Raw genomic sequence first — 15,105 nt, forward strand, 5'->3', positions numbered from 1 at the left:
CAATTTGCTCACCTGTGTAATGAGCAGGTGGGGCTTGATGACTTCTGAGGCACCTACCAGTGCCAACGGCCACTGCCCTCAGCATCTCTGTCCATGTTAAACTTCTGAGTGAGTGGAGGGAGGCTGGGTATGTCCCTCTCCCAGCCTGTCACTCAGATCTACTTCCCTGGTCCCTTCCCTTCTCTGGTGGGGTCGGGATGGGCACCTCAGCTTTCCTGGCTCAGCCCAGAGATCCCCATCTCCATGAGTGGGACCGGACTCGGAAGAGGCTGGTAGGGAAGAGCTGTATCTGGGCCTCCATCAGTTGGGCTGACAGCCCCCAGGGGCCGTGTCTGGCTGCCTCAGTGTGGCCCATTAGCTGGATGAAAAGCTGGACCGGCCCAGCCAGTTCTCAACCCTCTTGGGATTTGCACATACACACACACACACACACACACCACCCACACACACACACTCACACCCGGTGCCCCTGCAGGTTCCTGACTCGCCCACATTCCTGTACTCCTGGTGTGGGGCTCTGCGGCTCTCAAGGGAACACATATCTGCTCCTATGGCCAGCTGGATGGCGGGAGGAAGGCAGGACCCTTTGGGGCCTCTCATTTGGGACTCCAAACCCAAAAGGCAGAAGTGCTGAGACTGCTCCAGAGGCGTGGGTTGGAATCCCAGCTCTGCCTTGCTTTAGCCAGTGAGACTGTGGCCAAGCTAGCTAATGGCTCTGTGCCTCAGTTTCCCCATCTGTAAAATGGGAGAACAGTGCTACTTCAGGGGGTGGTAGGATTAATGAGCTCACTTGGATGTGATTTGCTTAGCACCGGCCAGGCACATGGTCAACCCTCTGTGAGGTTTTAACTACCACCTTCCAGGCAGCTGGGTGTAACCCAGAACTGGCCCAGCCTCCATGGAAAACAGGATAAAAGCTGGGGACCATTCAAGAGGGTGAGGGAAGAAGAAACACATCCCTGCCACTTGTAAATGGCACTTGCCAATGTTTTTATAACAGTTTTATTGAGATATAACTCACATACCATATAGTTCACTCATTGTGCTTGTGCCTAGGTGGGCAGTCGTGTCTGACTCTTTGCGACCCCATGGGGTGTAGCCCTCCAGGCTCTTCTGTCCATGGGAATTCTCTAGGCAAGAATACTGGCCTGGGTTGCCACGCTTTCCTCCAGGGATATTCCCAACATAGGGATCAAACCCAGGTCTCCCACGTTGCAGGCAGATTCTTTACCATCTGAGCCACCCGGGAAGCCCAGTTTGCTCATTAACAGTGTACAATTCAGTTGTTTTGAGATATTCACAGAATTATATGACCACCACCATAATCAGGGGCTTCCCAGGTGGCACTAGTGGTAAAGAACCTACCTGCCAACACAAGAGATGTGAGAGACGTGGGTTTGATCCCTGAGTTGGGAAGATCCGCTGGAGGAGAGCATGGCAACCCACTCCAGTATTCTTGCCTGGACAGAGGAGCCTGGCGGGCTACAGTCCCTGGGGTCGCAGAGAATCGGATGCGACTAAAGCAACTTAGTACGCATGCACACCATAATCAATTTTAGAGCATTTCGTCACCTTAAAAAGAAACTCACACCCTTTAGCACTCACTCCCCTTCTGTCTCCCCATCCCAGCCCCTCCTGACTATTAACCTACTTTCTCTTCTATGAATCTACCTACTCTAGATAATTCGTGTAAGTGGACATTTTGTGTCTGGCTTCTGTGACTTAGCCTCGTGGTTTCAAGGTTTCTGCATGATGTAGCCTGTGTTAGCGTTTCATTTCTATTTTCCATTGTATGGACGTTCTGCATTTCGTTCATCTGTTCATTAGTTGAACTTTCGTGTTGTTTCCGCTTCCTGACTATTGTAAATACTGCTGCTGTGAACATTTGTGTACAGGCTTTTACGTGGGCCTGTGTTTTCATTTCTCTTGATATCTATCGGGTAGAATTGCTGGCTTCCTTGCTTGTAAAGGGGCACACACACCTCCCCCAGAGACCTGGGGTGAGGATGCTATCGGGGCCGTGTCTGTGGACGTGTCTGATGTCTGGTGAGGCGTGTGCACTAGGTTTCAAGTTACCACAGTGACTCTGTGGTCATCCCCAGAAGACAAATGGAGAGGCTGAGGTGCTTGCCTGGGACGGTCCAAGCAATAAGTGGTCCAGCAGGCCTTGGAAGCCACGCCTGTCTGACCACACGCTCCCACCGAGCTGTCCTTTATTCCCCACCAGGAGCACCAGGTCCATGGAGCTGGCTGTCCCCACCCCACCGCCCTGTGTCCCCTTCTGGTGCTGGGTTTCAGCTGGAGTAAAGGGCTGCCCAGGGTGCAGTCCAGGAGGCGCTTTCCTTGAACCTGTCCCCTCCAGTGAGGGGCCTGGTTTGGGAGCTGGCCCCGTGCCCTGGGGTGCGGCTGGGCTGGACCCGAGAGGGATAGAGGCCCCCACCTAACCCACACTGCAGGATCGCAGCGGTGGCCCTGGCTGTCACGGTTAAATATTTGGGTTGAGACTCACCATGTCTGACTGCTGAGGCCACAGTGTGGGTCAGCGGCTGGGGTTGGGTTGAGGGCAGAAGTGTTCAACATTCGCCATGTGGTCTGCCCAAGCCAAGGTGGGGGGTGATGGGAGTTGGCCCATGGCCTGGCAGCCTCACCCCACCTTACCCAGAGCCTCCATGCACAGTCCCCTCTTCTGAGCCTTCCTGGGTGCTCCACTGAATATCAGCTTTCTCCACCACAGGACTTCTCAGAGCCTTTACTGACTTATTGAGGGGTCGGGTTTTCCTAACCACCTGAGTGACAAAGCTTTCATTCCAGGAGCAATTTACAAGACCAGGGTTCCTGGGGCCCCACTTTGGGAAAGGCTGCCTCCTTGGTTTTCTTCACAAAGGGTGTGGCCTGGGTGTTGTTCGCCAAGACCCTAACCCTCTCGCCTCCTAGCGCCTGTGTATCCAGACCTGGTACAGAGCAGACCCCCAGGCAAGGTTTGGGCCTGAGCTGGACAGTCTTGCAGCTTCTGTTCGTGTGCCTGTTTCTGCCACCACTCCGGCTTCTCCCGCAGCATCAGTAGTATCTGCAGTGTTGAGCCTCAGACCCTGCTGTTGTTCAGTCGCTCAGTCGTGTCTGCAAAGTCGTGTCTTTGCAGCCCAGTGGACTGCAGCATGCCAGACTTCCCTGTCCTTCACTATCTCCCAGAGTTTGCATAAATTCGTGTCCACGGAGTTGGTGATGCCATCCAACCATCTCATCCTTTGCTGTCCCCTTCTCCTCCTGCCCTCAGTCTTTGGAGTCAGTGTGTGAGGTCTTTGATGGAGACTGGAGGACTAAGTACCGATCTCAGCCACTGCTGGGTAGCCGTGTGGCGGGGACCAAGCTGCTTCCCTTTCTGGCCTTCGTTTCTTCCTTTGTTTAAAGAAAACAAGGAGCTGGACAATCATCATTAAGGCTCCTTAAGTATAATCATGAACCTTCATGAGGCTTATGGGGCACCCAGCTCTTTGCCTGCATAACCTCACTCCCATTCCTAACACCCAACTGGGAAAGGTCCATCTGATAGCGGGAAGCAGAGGCACAGAGAGGGACAGCAGCTTGGCCAAGTCACACAGCCCCAGCGCACATCTGAGTCCAAAACCAAGGTCTCCTCCACTCCCACATGGTGTTTGCCAGGGTGGGCTGAAGTGTGATTTTGCAGGGCAGACAGATACAGCCAGAGGGAACACAGAAACGCCAAATGAGAAAGCCTTTCCGATTTCAAATCTCTCCCAGACACTCTGAGAACTCTCAGGAGGTCTCAGCTCGGTGCCAGCAGAGCTCTAGCTTGGCTGCAGGGCGTGCATGCCAAGCTCTGCCTTTAAGCAGGAGAGGGCAGGGCTCAGTTTCAACGTGTGCAGGCAGCCAAGTGTCCAGCTAGAACTTAATGCCATCCTTTTATTTCTATGGAATTTATTTTGGCTATTACCTCTTTATGGCAAGGGCTTCTGGTTTTCTGTTTACAATGGGGAAGCAAGTCCTCTTTCTTAGGAAGTTTATTTAAATATAAAGAATGAGTAGATTGAAAGAAAAGTATCAGGTATTTAATAATAAGACTGCTGACACAAAAACTTGTACCCAAGTGTTCAGAGCAGTCTGAGCCATCATGGCCAAAAGGTGGAAACAGCCCAAATGTCCCATCAGTGGATAACCAGATAAATAAAATGTGACATAGCCAAGCTGTGGAATATTATGCAGCCATAAACAGGAATGGAGCACGGTCACACACTAGCTACAACACGGATGACCCTCAAGATATTGTTAAGTGAAAGAAGTTAGACACGGAAGGCCCCATGTTGTACAGAGTAGGCAAATCCATAGAGACAGAAAGTGGATTTGTGGTCGCTAGGGGCCATGGGGTGGAATGGTGAGGAGTGAGTTGCTGAAGGGGGTGGGGTTTCTATTTGGGGGTGGTGAAAATATTCTGAGATTACATAGCAACGATGGTTATACAACCTTGTGAATATACTGAAACCCCTGAATTATGCACTTTATTTTTCAAATTTACTTTTATTGGTTTATTTGGCTGCACCGGGTCTTAGTCATGACATGCGGGATGTGAACTCTTAGTTGCAGCAAGTGGCATCTCGTTCCCTGGCCAGGGATCGAAGCTGGGCCCCCAGCACTGGGAGCGTGTGGTCTTAACCACTGGACCGCCAGGGGATTCCCAGAATTAGCACACTTTTAAGGGGTGAATTTTATGACATGTGAGTTATATCTCAATAAAAAAAGTGGGAGAGCACAGTACACTTGCTCTGCCAGCATGGCAAATAGAAGCACTGGGGTGACGGCCAGAGCAGAGGCTGATTCCCGGACGGCGCCGCCTCACTCTGTGCCTTTAGTGACATTGCCCTGGGGGTACAGCCAAGCTCCATTCCAGGCTCACTGGGCAGCTTCCCTCTGAGCCCAGGGCTGGGGATGGCCTGGGAGGCCGGGGCGCTGGCGGGACCCCGCCCCTGCCCTCCGGCCCCATGGCTCACCTCCTGGCTCTCTGCCTGCAGCGTCTCTAACAAGGAGCTGTCGGAGCTCATCGAGCAGTTGCAGAAGAATGCCGACCAGGTGGAGAGGAACATCGTGGACACGGAAGCCAAGATGCAGAGAGTGAGTGCCCGCCTCCCACTTGGTGCCCCCGAGATGCCAGCCCCCTGGGGACCCGGGGCTCAGATGACCCCGAGGTTCTCACCTGGGCGTGATTCTGCTCCAGGGGACATGTGGTCATGTCTGGAGACATTTTTAGCCACGGCACCCTGGGGAGTGCGGGGTCAGGTATCTAGCGATGGAGGCCAGAGAGGCTGCTATGTAGCCTACAGAGCACAGAATGATTCAGCCTCAAATGTCCAGTGCCCAGGTGGAGACACATTGAAGAGGAGCCTTCTTAGTGCTGTTAATACCAGCTCCTCCACCCCGGATACCGAGTTCCTGCAGCCTGGGCCCTGTCTGGAGCAGAACCACAGTCTCAGGAGCCAGGCCTTGGCTAGGACCTTGGTTTTGCCACTTACTGTGTGACCTTGAGGAAGTCGCCTTACCTCCCTGTGCACCCGAAAGGGGAAACCATCACCCGGTCTCCTGGGCTGCTGGAGAGATTTGATGAGATTATGCAGGTGGCGCCAGTGGTTAAAGAACCCTCCTGCCAATGCAGATAGACCTTAAAGTGAAGTCGCTCAGCCGTGTCCGACTCTTTGCGACCCCGTGGACTGTAGCCCCCAGGCTCCTCCGTCCGTGGGATTCTCCAGGCAAGAACATTGGAGTGAGTTGCCATTTCCTTTTCCAGGAGATCTTCCCAACCCAGGGATCGAACCCGGGTCTCCCACATTGCAGGCAGACGCTTTACCATCTGAGCCACCAGGGAAGCTCTTAAAGACCCAGGAAGACCTTAAAGACCCAGGTTCAATCCCTGGGTCGAGAAGATGCCCTGGAGAAGGAAATGGCAACCCACTCCAGTATTCTTGCTTGGAGGATCCCATGGACAGAGGGGCCTGGCGGGCTGCAGTCCACGGGGCCGCACAGAGTCGGGCACGACTGAGTGACTGAGCACAAGGCACGTATGCGGGTGCCATGCAGGGCTTCCTTTGATTAACAGCATCATCATCCTCGCTTCCCTACCACTGCCACTACTCAGACGCAGGCGGGCCAAATCATCTCCCCACTCTATGCCTCAGTAACAACCGGCCCGAGCCCAAAGGTTCTCCCAGGGATCCTGCTCCACGGGCAGCCGTGCAGCCATGCTCACACCTGTGAGCTGCTAAGCTGGCTGCCTCCTCTTCGAACCCCTCCCCACCAGCCCAGAGTGGTTGAGTTCATACCTTCTTTGTAGCTAGAGAGGGCCAGGATGGACTGTGTCAGTGACAGAGCTGACCTCAGAGCCATTCCCCCACCCCTAGAGGGGGTGTTGCCAGATTTAGCAAATGAAAATACAGGATATCCAGTTCCATTTGAAGTTTAGGATGCAAATTTTTGTGGGTATGTCTCCCATGCACTACTTGGGATATACTTATATTATGAATTATCCATTGTTTACCTGAAATTTGAATTTAAACGGGTGTCTGTATTTCATCCACATTCCAGGCATGACTAAGACGCAGGTCCAGAGGAGCGCAGGGGCGTTGAGGGTGGACAGGTCATGAGGCTGGCTGGCCCCATGGCTGGCCCCAGGCCCAGACATGGCTGCCTCTCGGCTGACCGCCCAGGTGTCCACTCCCCTGAGGAACAGGGGTGGGTGGGGGGAATGACACCCTTCGGGTGAGAAGTAGGGGGTGGGGAGAGCTCGGGACAGGGGCAGGGTGGACGAGAGGGTGCTCTGCGCCCCTAGGGTCTCCCTCCCCCAGGACCTCCCTTCCCCCTCCCCGCTTCCACCCCTCCTCTTTCTTTCCGGCCTCAGCTGACCCTCCAGCATCCCTCCCTCTGGCCGTGCCCTAGCCCTGATGCCCAGTCCCTCTGGCATTTTTTTTTTGTCCCCACTCTCATGATTGCTATGGTGGTGTGTGCGCTTTCCTAAATGAAAACAGCTTTTTGGGGTGTGTCATTTTTTCCTCCTAATAAAAGTAATATGTGTTCGTGACAAACATTTTGGGGCCAATAAACAAGTATAAAGAAGCAAATTAAGATGGCATATGATTCCACCAGCAGAGGGGAAGACCATCCCCTCACATCCGGTGTCTCTCTGACTTTTTCTGGCCTGTGAGAGTGTGAGGGAATAGACCCCAGCCCTCGTCTCATGGTATTTGCTTAGAGTCATGACTCAAAGTAGCAAGGATGTGTTTGGAAGATCATTTTGAATTTGTTCTTTGTTTTAATTCAAATGAACAAACTTAAACCAGATTTTGGAGATGGCACGGGCTAATCTTTTTGTCTTTTCTCTTCCTTCTTTCAGAAGAAAACATCATTATTAATTTTATTTTATTTAATGTTTTATAAATAATTTAAAACTATTCATAAATAAATATATCTATTCATTTATAAGTTAAAATTAATTTTATTAAAAGAGAACCCAAAAGTTCTCTTTAATTTTCCTATTTTCTAAAATGGAAGTGAGGTTCACATGAGATAAAGTGAAGCATTTAAAGTGTAGAATTTCATGGCATTTCATACGTTTATGATATGCAATGACCACGTCTTTCTGGTCCCAAGGTGCTTTCATCCTCCCAAAGGGAACCCCTGTGCCCATCTGCCCGCGACTCTGCCTTCTGTCTCTTTGAATATACATATTCTGGGTATTTCATAGAAACAGAATCACACAGTGTGTGGCCTTGTGCACTGCTCTGCTTTCCCTGGTGGCTCAGATGGTAAACAATCTGCCCACAATGCAGGAAACCCCTGTTCAATCCCTGGGTCTGGAAGATCCCCTGGAGATGAGAATGCCAACCCCGTCTATTATTCCTGGGGCTTCCCTGGTAGTTCACATGGTAAAGAATCTGCCTGCAATACGGGAAACCCTGGTTTGACCCCTGGACTGGGAAGATCCCCTGGAGAAGGATATGACAACCCACTCCAGGATTCTTTTTGTACCTATCCCAATTTTTAAATGCCAGAAAAGCCGGAAGGCTTGGGGAACACCTGTAACCTCACCACACAGATCCTACCAGTAACCGTCTCCTGGATTTGCTTTATTGATTATCTGTCCGTCAGTGTGGGCAAAATTTACAGGATACGTCGGTCCCTATGACTTTTTTTTTGTACTTAAAAACACTTGCCTGTGGTAAGTGTCCAACTTTTAAGAGTTCACGCTTGTGAGTTTTCGCGTCAGTCGGTACCCATGGAACCTTTACTCAGGTCAAGTCAAAGGACATTTCCCGAAAGGTCCTGGGGGACCTTTGCAATCAATGTCACCCCCCCACCCCCAAGGTAACCACAGCGCTGACCTGTCCTCATTGATCAGTCTTGCCCGACTGTGGACTCTTGAACGCCTGTGTGGCATCTTTTGGCTGGATATTCTCTCTCGTTTTGGCTGGACAGGTTTTGCATTCCCACGAGGCCCTGCACCTCTGGGAATTAGGAGATGATTAATTTACTTCCTCCTTTTGCAAAATTAATCTTTGACACGGTCATTGCCCAGCAGAGCTTCAGATCAACTGGCGAAGATGGAGCCGATAAAATTCCACCCAAGCCAAGAACCATGATGTTGAAACTTTTTAACCAGCCAGACCTACCCGCAGTGGGGCGATGGTCCAGCGACTTTGACCTTCTGCCACATGGGTCTCACCTCCAAAGCCCCACCCCTGGCTGCCCAGCCCTCCCAGAGTTGGCCCAGGAAAGACCTGGAATGTGGGCTGGATACCATCTCTTCCTCCAAGAGGGAGCTGAGTCATTTTACACTGTACCAGGCACACCACCACCTCCGTTCACTTCTTTTGCCTTTTGCTGTTTCTGCCTTTTGTGCTTTTTCTTTTTTTTAACAGCTTTATTGAGGCGGGTTTTACAGATCAGAAAATGCACCCCCTTCGAGCACACAGTGCAGTGATTTTTTTAGTAACATCACCAAGGGGTGCAGCCATCCTCACAGGTCGGTTTCCAAAACTGTAATCCCTTTGTAAGCTCCCCTGTGTATTGACTGCGGATTCCTGCTCCCATCTAGCCTCTTTTATGGATCCACCTACTTGGGGCAGTTCCCATAAACCAGTCCTGAGGGGCGTGGCCTTCAGTGCCCGGCTCCTCTCACTTGGTGGTTTTGAGCTCGTCCCCATCTGTACTCCCATCTTCTGGCAGCTGAGGGATAATCCCCTGGTCCCTTGGCTGCCTCTGCTGAAACATGGGTTTCTCTTACTGCCATTGCAGAGATGGGGACACTGACCCCCAGCTGGGGGTAGAGAACTGGCCTCCGAGGTCCCTTGTGTGATCCCCCCCGCCCCACCTGTGCTCAGTCCAGTCTCTGACTCGTCCCCCCGCCCACCCCCGGGCCTGGCTCAGAGCCCATCTGCACTCCATGAAAGTCCACTAAGTGGATTAACAGGCTGTGTTTAACCTGCTGTTCCCACTGCCAGTTCATCATTCTTCCCTAAATTATCAGAGACCCTGGACTCATAAACCCTGAATATTCGTGGAAAGGTTGATGCTGAAGCTCCAATCCTTTGGCCATCTGACGAAAAGAGCCAGCTCTTTGGAAGAGACCCTGATGCTGGGAAAGATTGAGGGCAAAAGGAGAAGGGGATGGCTGAGGATGAGATGGTTAAATAACATCACTGACTCAATGGACATGAGCAGACTCCAGAAGATAGTCAAGGACAGGGAAGCCTGGTGTGCTGCAGATCCATGGGATTGCAAAGAGTCAGACATGACTTAGTGGCTGAACAGCAACAACTGGGACTCATCATCGACTGAGCAACTGTACCTCCCAGACGTCCACCCACTCTGTTCATTCTCGCCATTTCACTGGCAACACCCCAGCACGGGCCACCCTCAGCTCTCGCCTGGGCCTTGTCGCAACACCCGACTGTGCCCCTAGCTTGGACCCGCTCCCCTGAGGACCCCCTGGAGGAGTCGCCTTTAAGGATGGGTGGCACCATGCCCTGTCCCACCCCCAGCTTCCTCCCCTGACCGTCCTTCCAGTCATCATTTCCTGCCACAGGACCTTCACACAGGCCACTCCCTCTGCCTCCAATACTCTTCCCCTTCTTCCTTCATTCTTAGCCTGTGTCACTGCCTCGGGGGAGGCCTCACTGAATCCTAGAGCCCGAGCTCAAGCAGGTCCCCACGTTCCACCTCTGCTGTGCTTCCTTGGTAAACTCCGACCGGTGCAAACTTTGTCATCTTTGTTCCCTGACCAGGGAGCGAACCCATCTCCCCCTGCAGTGGAAATGTGGAGTCCTAACCACTGGACTGCTAGGGGGTTCCTGAGGTTTATTTATTGACAGGCCTTTCCTGGGGTCTCCCTCCTCCCTTGGTGGCACAGTGGTAAAGAATCTGCCTGCCAATGCAAGAGATGCAAGAGCCGCAGGTTCTATGCCTGGGTTGGGAAGATCCCCTGGAGGAGGAAATGGCAACCCACTCCAGTATTCTGGCCTGGAAAATCGCATGGACAGAGGAGCCTGGCAGGCTACAGTCCACGGAGCTGCAAAGAGTCAGACAACTGAGCTCGCGCACACACTGCCCTCCTCCCTGGGCTGGATGGGCCATGTCTCTCTGTGCACAGCCGTGTCCCGAGCCTGCTATCTCAGAGCAGGGGCTGGGCAGGGCCAGGGGAGCCCCCCGATCCTGGCTGTGCCCCCTGAGTCCCTGCCCTCTGTCTTCCCCACCCCTTTCTCGTGCCTCTCGCAGGACCTGGCCCGGCTGCAGGAGGGCCAGCAGCCCGAGCACCGGGATGTGGCCCTGCAGAAGGTGTCAGACTCTGAGAAGCTGCTCTACGTGCTGGAGGCGGACGCGGCCATCGCCAAGCACATGAAGCACCCCCAGGGGGACATGATCGCCGAGGAGTAGGTCCCCTCCGCTTCTGGTCCTGAGGGAGCCACTCGGAGTCAGAGCAGCGGGGCTGTAGCCGCTCAGTGTGCAGACACCTGAGTCAGGGTTTGTGGAGGGCTGACGGTGGGGCCAGCCCTAGCTGAACACTTCACGTGATCCTTCCAACAACCTATTTCACAGCTAGGGAAATTGAGGCTTGGAGTACCCGGTCCCCTGTCCTGGTCACAGTGTGATCGCAGTCCCCGACCTCCAAGCTTGTGAGTGCACTGTCCCCTGCCTGATGCCTGGCTGGCTTTCTGAGCTCCTGGCTCTTGCCTCAGCTCAGACATGGACAGAGCACTGTCCCTGTCCCAGCCCAGCCCTGGGCCCTGCCGGGTGGATAGTGGGCTCCAGAGAGCAGCAGACTGGCCTGTTTGTTCTGGAAACCTCTATGGCACATAGTAGGCCCTGGGGAAATATTGGTGGGGGAATGCAGGATAAAAGAAAGTGGGCAGGAGCAGGGCAGGGAGTGACTGCCTGGACCCAAGGCCACTGTGACCCTGACCTTCCAGGCCACTGAGCAGAAACCTGAGACTGGGGCCTGGGTGGGAGACCCACCTTGAGGCAGAAACACTACACCTGCCCACCAGCCCTGCTAACCAAGGTGGTCTCTCCCCTTCCCACTCAGCATCCGTCAGCTGAAGGAGCGTGTGACCAACCTCCGCGGGAAACACAAGCAGATCTACAACCTGGTGGTGAAAGAGGTGGACCCGCAGGTCAACTGGGAGGCGCTGGTGGAGGAAAAGCTGGTACGGCCCGGGCTTCGGCTGGGGTGGGGCCGTGTAAGGGCCAGGAGCCCTCCCTCCATTGCATGGGCACTGGTGTCCTGCTGTTCCTGGTTATTTCCTGATGTCTTTGTTGATGAGATGAGCAAGGCTCAGAGAGGTGCAGTGCCTAGCCCAGGGTCACACAGCAGATGTGCTGGAGGTTGGAACCCTCCCAGGATCTTTGGGGTGCTGGTCAGCTGGGGGCAGCAGCCAGGTTTCTGGCTGGCCGCTGGTCTTCCTGTGCCCTCACCAGCCCATCTCCACCTCGGAGAAGCCCGGCCACTGGTGTGATCCTGAGCAAGTGACTCCCCCAGCCGAGCCTCTGTTTTCCCATCTGTGAAATGGAAACCACAAGGGCCTCTGAGGTTGCAGTGAGATTAAATGTGATCAGGGTGACAACCTCTTCCCTCCTCCCTCCGGGGCTACTTAACTGCCTCCTCGGATGGCGCTGTGAGGAGGAGGGCTAAGGTTCCCGGGGCATGGGTCCTGGGTGGCCTGCGAGTCCTGGGCCCCCGGCCCATGCCCATGTGTGTCGTGCCCCCGCCTCCCTGGCCAGGACGAGCTGAGCAGCCAGGGCTTCGGGACGGAACTCCCGCTGGTAGGCCAGCAGGTGGAGCAACACAACGTCTTTCACAACGAGGTCAAGGCCATCGGGCCCCACCTGGCCAAGGTGTGTGCCTCGGGGGAGGGGTAGAAGGGACCCTGGGGAGGAGGGGCTGCTGCCTGCAGCCCCCCACCCTAACCCGTGTCCTCGGCCTCATCCTCAGGAGCAGAACGGTGAACTCCAGGCCAAGTACCAGAAACTGCTGGTGAGACGCCCCCAGGACCGGGATGGGAGGGGATGGGAAGCCGGGCTGTGGGCAAAGAAGTGTGTGCGGTTAACACTTCAAGCAGGATGGAGGGGGATGAAGTGGGGAGAAGCAGTATCCCGAGCCCCTATCTGCGAGGCAACCCTGATTGCCCTTTGCTCATAGGAAATCCCAAGAGACCCTGTGATATAGTTTATCCTACTGTTTGCTGCTTAATTTTTCATTGAGCACCTACTATGTGCCAAGTACAATGCCAGGTGCTTAATAAGCAAAAGTTCTCTATTTCTCTTTTCAAAACCTTCTTTTTTATAACTGCACGTGATGCGTAAATGCTTTCTTGTTGTGAATGTTACAGACACCTCAGACAAGAGAATGTAGGGACGGTAACAGTGTAGCTCATAGTAGGAGGCTCTGGAGCTGGGCCGCCTCCACCCCCTTTAGGTGGGGAGACCTCAAGCATGAGCTGCTGAGTCTCTGGGGACCTCAGTCTCCTCATCTGTAAAATGGAGTCACTTCCACTCCTTGGCTTACAGGAAGCTTTCAGGGTTGCATGAGTTGATGTTGGATAAGTCTTTGCACAGTCATGGGACATGGTGGGCTCCCCCGTACGTGTTCACCACTGTTCTCATTTGCATAGTGGAATTCAGACACCCCCTCCCCACTGCCCTGTGGTAGTTTGCACCATGACATGTTAAAGACAAAAGCAGAAGCGTAGCTGCTGACGTTTATGGAGCACCAACTGTATGCCAGGCTTGGTGCCCTATGAGATCTGTGCTGTTATTCCCATTTTGCAGATGAGTAAACCGAGGCTCCACAAGCATGTCTATTCTGTGAGGGTTTTGTCTCGCTCACTGCTATATCGCAGGGCCTGGAGCCATGCCCAGCACTTGCATACATGCCAAGTTGCTTCAGTCATATCTGACTTTTGTGACCCTATGGACTGTAGCCCGCCAGGTTCCTTTGTCCATGGGATTCTCCAGGCAAGAACACTGGAGTGGGTTCATGCCCTCCTCCAGGGGATCTTCCCGACCCAGGGATAGAACCCAAGTCTCTTTGTGCATTAGCCCAGCACTCAGTAGATGCACAATAAACGTTTGCTGAATGAATGAAGGGGTTTGGGAGGGTCAGATGACTTATCCAAGGGAGTCCAGCGGGGCAGGAGGTGTGGAGGGAGTCCCTTGCCGGCGAGGCTGCAGCCCTGTTCTTGCCTGCCTGCAGGCGGCGTCACAGGCACGGCAGCGGCACCTGAGCTCACTGCAGGACTACATGCAGCGGTGCACGAACGAGCTGTACTGGCTGGACCAGCAGGCCCAGGGCCGCATACAGTATGACTGGAGTGACCGCAACCTCAACTACCCCAGCCGCCGGCGCCAGTACGAGGTGGGTGCTGGGCTCTGGGGGTGTGGGGCAGGGGGCCCCGGAAGGAGCTCGGGGCTGCCCAGCTGGGCGCTGAGCCCCTCCACTGCCCTCGCTGCAGAATTTCATCCACCGGAACCTGGAGGCCAAAGAGGAGAGAATTAACAAGCTGCACAGCGAGGGTGACCAGCTGCTCGCCGCCGAGCACCCCGGGAGGAACTCCATTGAAGTGCGTGAGCCCCAGGGAGGGACACTTGCTTCAGGCTGGCCTCCAGGTGACCTCTGCTCTGGGCTCCCTGCACTCAGGCAGGCCCCAGGGTCCTGTGTCCAGTGTCTGTCTGTCTCTCCACTTTGCCGTCTCCCTTTCCTCTGTCTGGCCCTGCCTCCTCTCTCGATGCCCTGGCCCTCGGTCTCTAGACTTCTGAAGCCCACGTGGTGCCTGTATTAGTTTCCTGTTGTTGTTGTAACAAATGACCACCAATTTGGAGGCTTTAAACAATGGAAAGTTATTCTCTCATAGTTCTGGAGGCCAGAAATTCAGAATCAAGGTGTTGGCAGGCTTGTTTCTTCTGAGGGCTCTAGGGGAGAATCCTTCCTTGTCTCTTTTCTTGAGTCTGGTGACTGCTGGCAATCCTTGGCTTTCCTGCAGTTCAGTTCAGTTCAGTTGCTCAGTCGTGTCCGACTCTTTGCAACCCCAAGAATCGCAGCACGCCAGGCCTCCTTGTCCATCACCAATTCCCGGAGTTCACTCAGACTCACGTCCATCAAGTTGGTGATGCCATCCAGCCATCTCATCCTCTGTCATCCCCTTCTCCTCCTGCCCCCAATCCCTCCCAGCATCAGAGTCTTTTCCAATGAGTTAACTCTCTGCATGAGGTGGCCAAAGTACTGGAGTTTCAGCTTTAGCATCATTCCTTCCAAAGAAATCCCAGGGCTGATCTCCTTTAGAACAGACTGGTTGGATCTCCGTGCAGTCCAAGGGACTCTCAAGAGTCTTCTCCAACACCACAGTTCAAAAGCATCAATTCTTCAGCGCTCAGCTTTCTTCACAGTCCAACTCTCACATCCATACATGACCACTGGAAACACCATAGCCTTGACTAGACGGACACCTCCTATCTCCACCTCTGTGTCCACATGGCCTTCTCACCTGTGTGTCCTCTTCTCTTCCTATAAGGACACCCTGAATCTAGGATTTCATCTTGATATTCTTAACTGAT

At 53.8% G+C, this 15,105-nt stretch overlaps 1 protein-coding gene across 3 annotated transcripts in view; it reads left to right on the forward strand.

Moving 5' to 3' along the window:
• Positions 1 to 15,105, forward strand: part of PPL (periplakin) — a 48,270-nt gene that overhangs the window by 18,371 nt on the left and 14,794 nt on the right. For all 3 annotated transcript variants that reach the window (XM_027527797.1, XM_027527799.1, XM_027527798.1), the window contains exons 2-8: positions 5,025 to 5,124; positions 10,774 to 10,928; positions 11,582 to 11,702; positions 12,277 to 12,390; positions 12,488 to 12,529; positions 13,748 to 13,909; positions 14,007 to 14,114. In XM_027527797.1, the coding sequence (XP_027383598.1) occupies positions 5,025 to 5,124; positions 10,774 to 10,928; positions 11,582 to 11,702; positions 12,277 to 12,390; positions 12,488 to 12,529; positions 13,748 to 13,909; positions 14,007 to 14,114 (802 nt within the window). The remainder of the gene's footprint in view (positions 1 to 5,024; positions 5,125 to 10,773; positions 10,929 to 11,581; positions 11,703 to 12,276; positions 12,391 to 12,487; positions 12,530 to 13,747; positions 13,910 to 14,006; positions 14,115 to 15,105) is intronic.

This window comes from Bos indicus x Bos taurus, chromosome 25, assembly GCF_003369695.1.
Source record: "Bos indicus x Bos taurus breed Angus x Brahman F1 hybrid chromosome 25, Bos_hybrid_MaternalHap_v2.0, whole genome shotgun sequence".
NCBI lineage: Eukaryota > Metazoa > Chordata > Mammalia > Artiodactyla > Bovidae > Bos > Bos indicus x Bos taurus.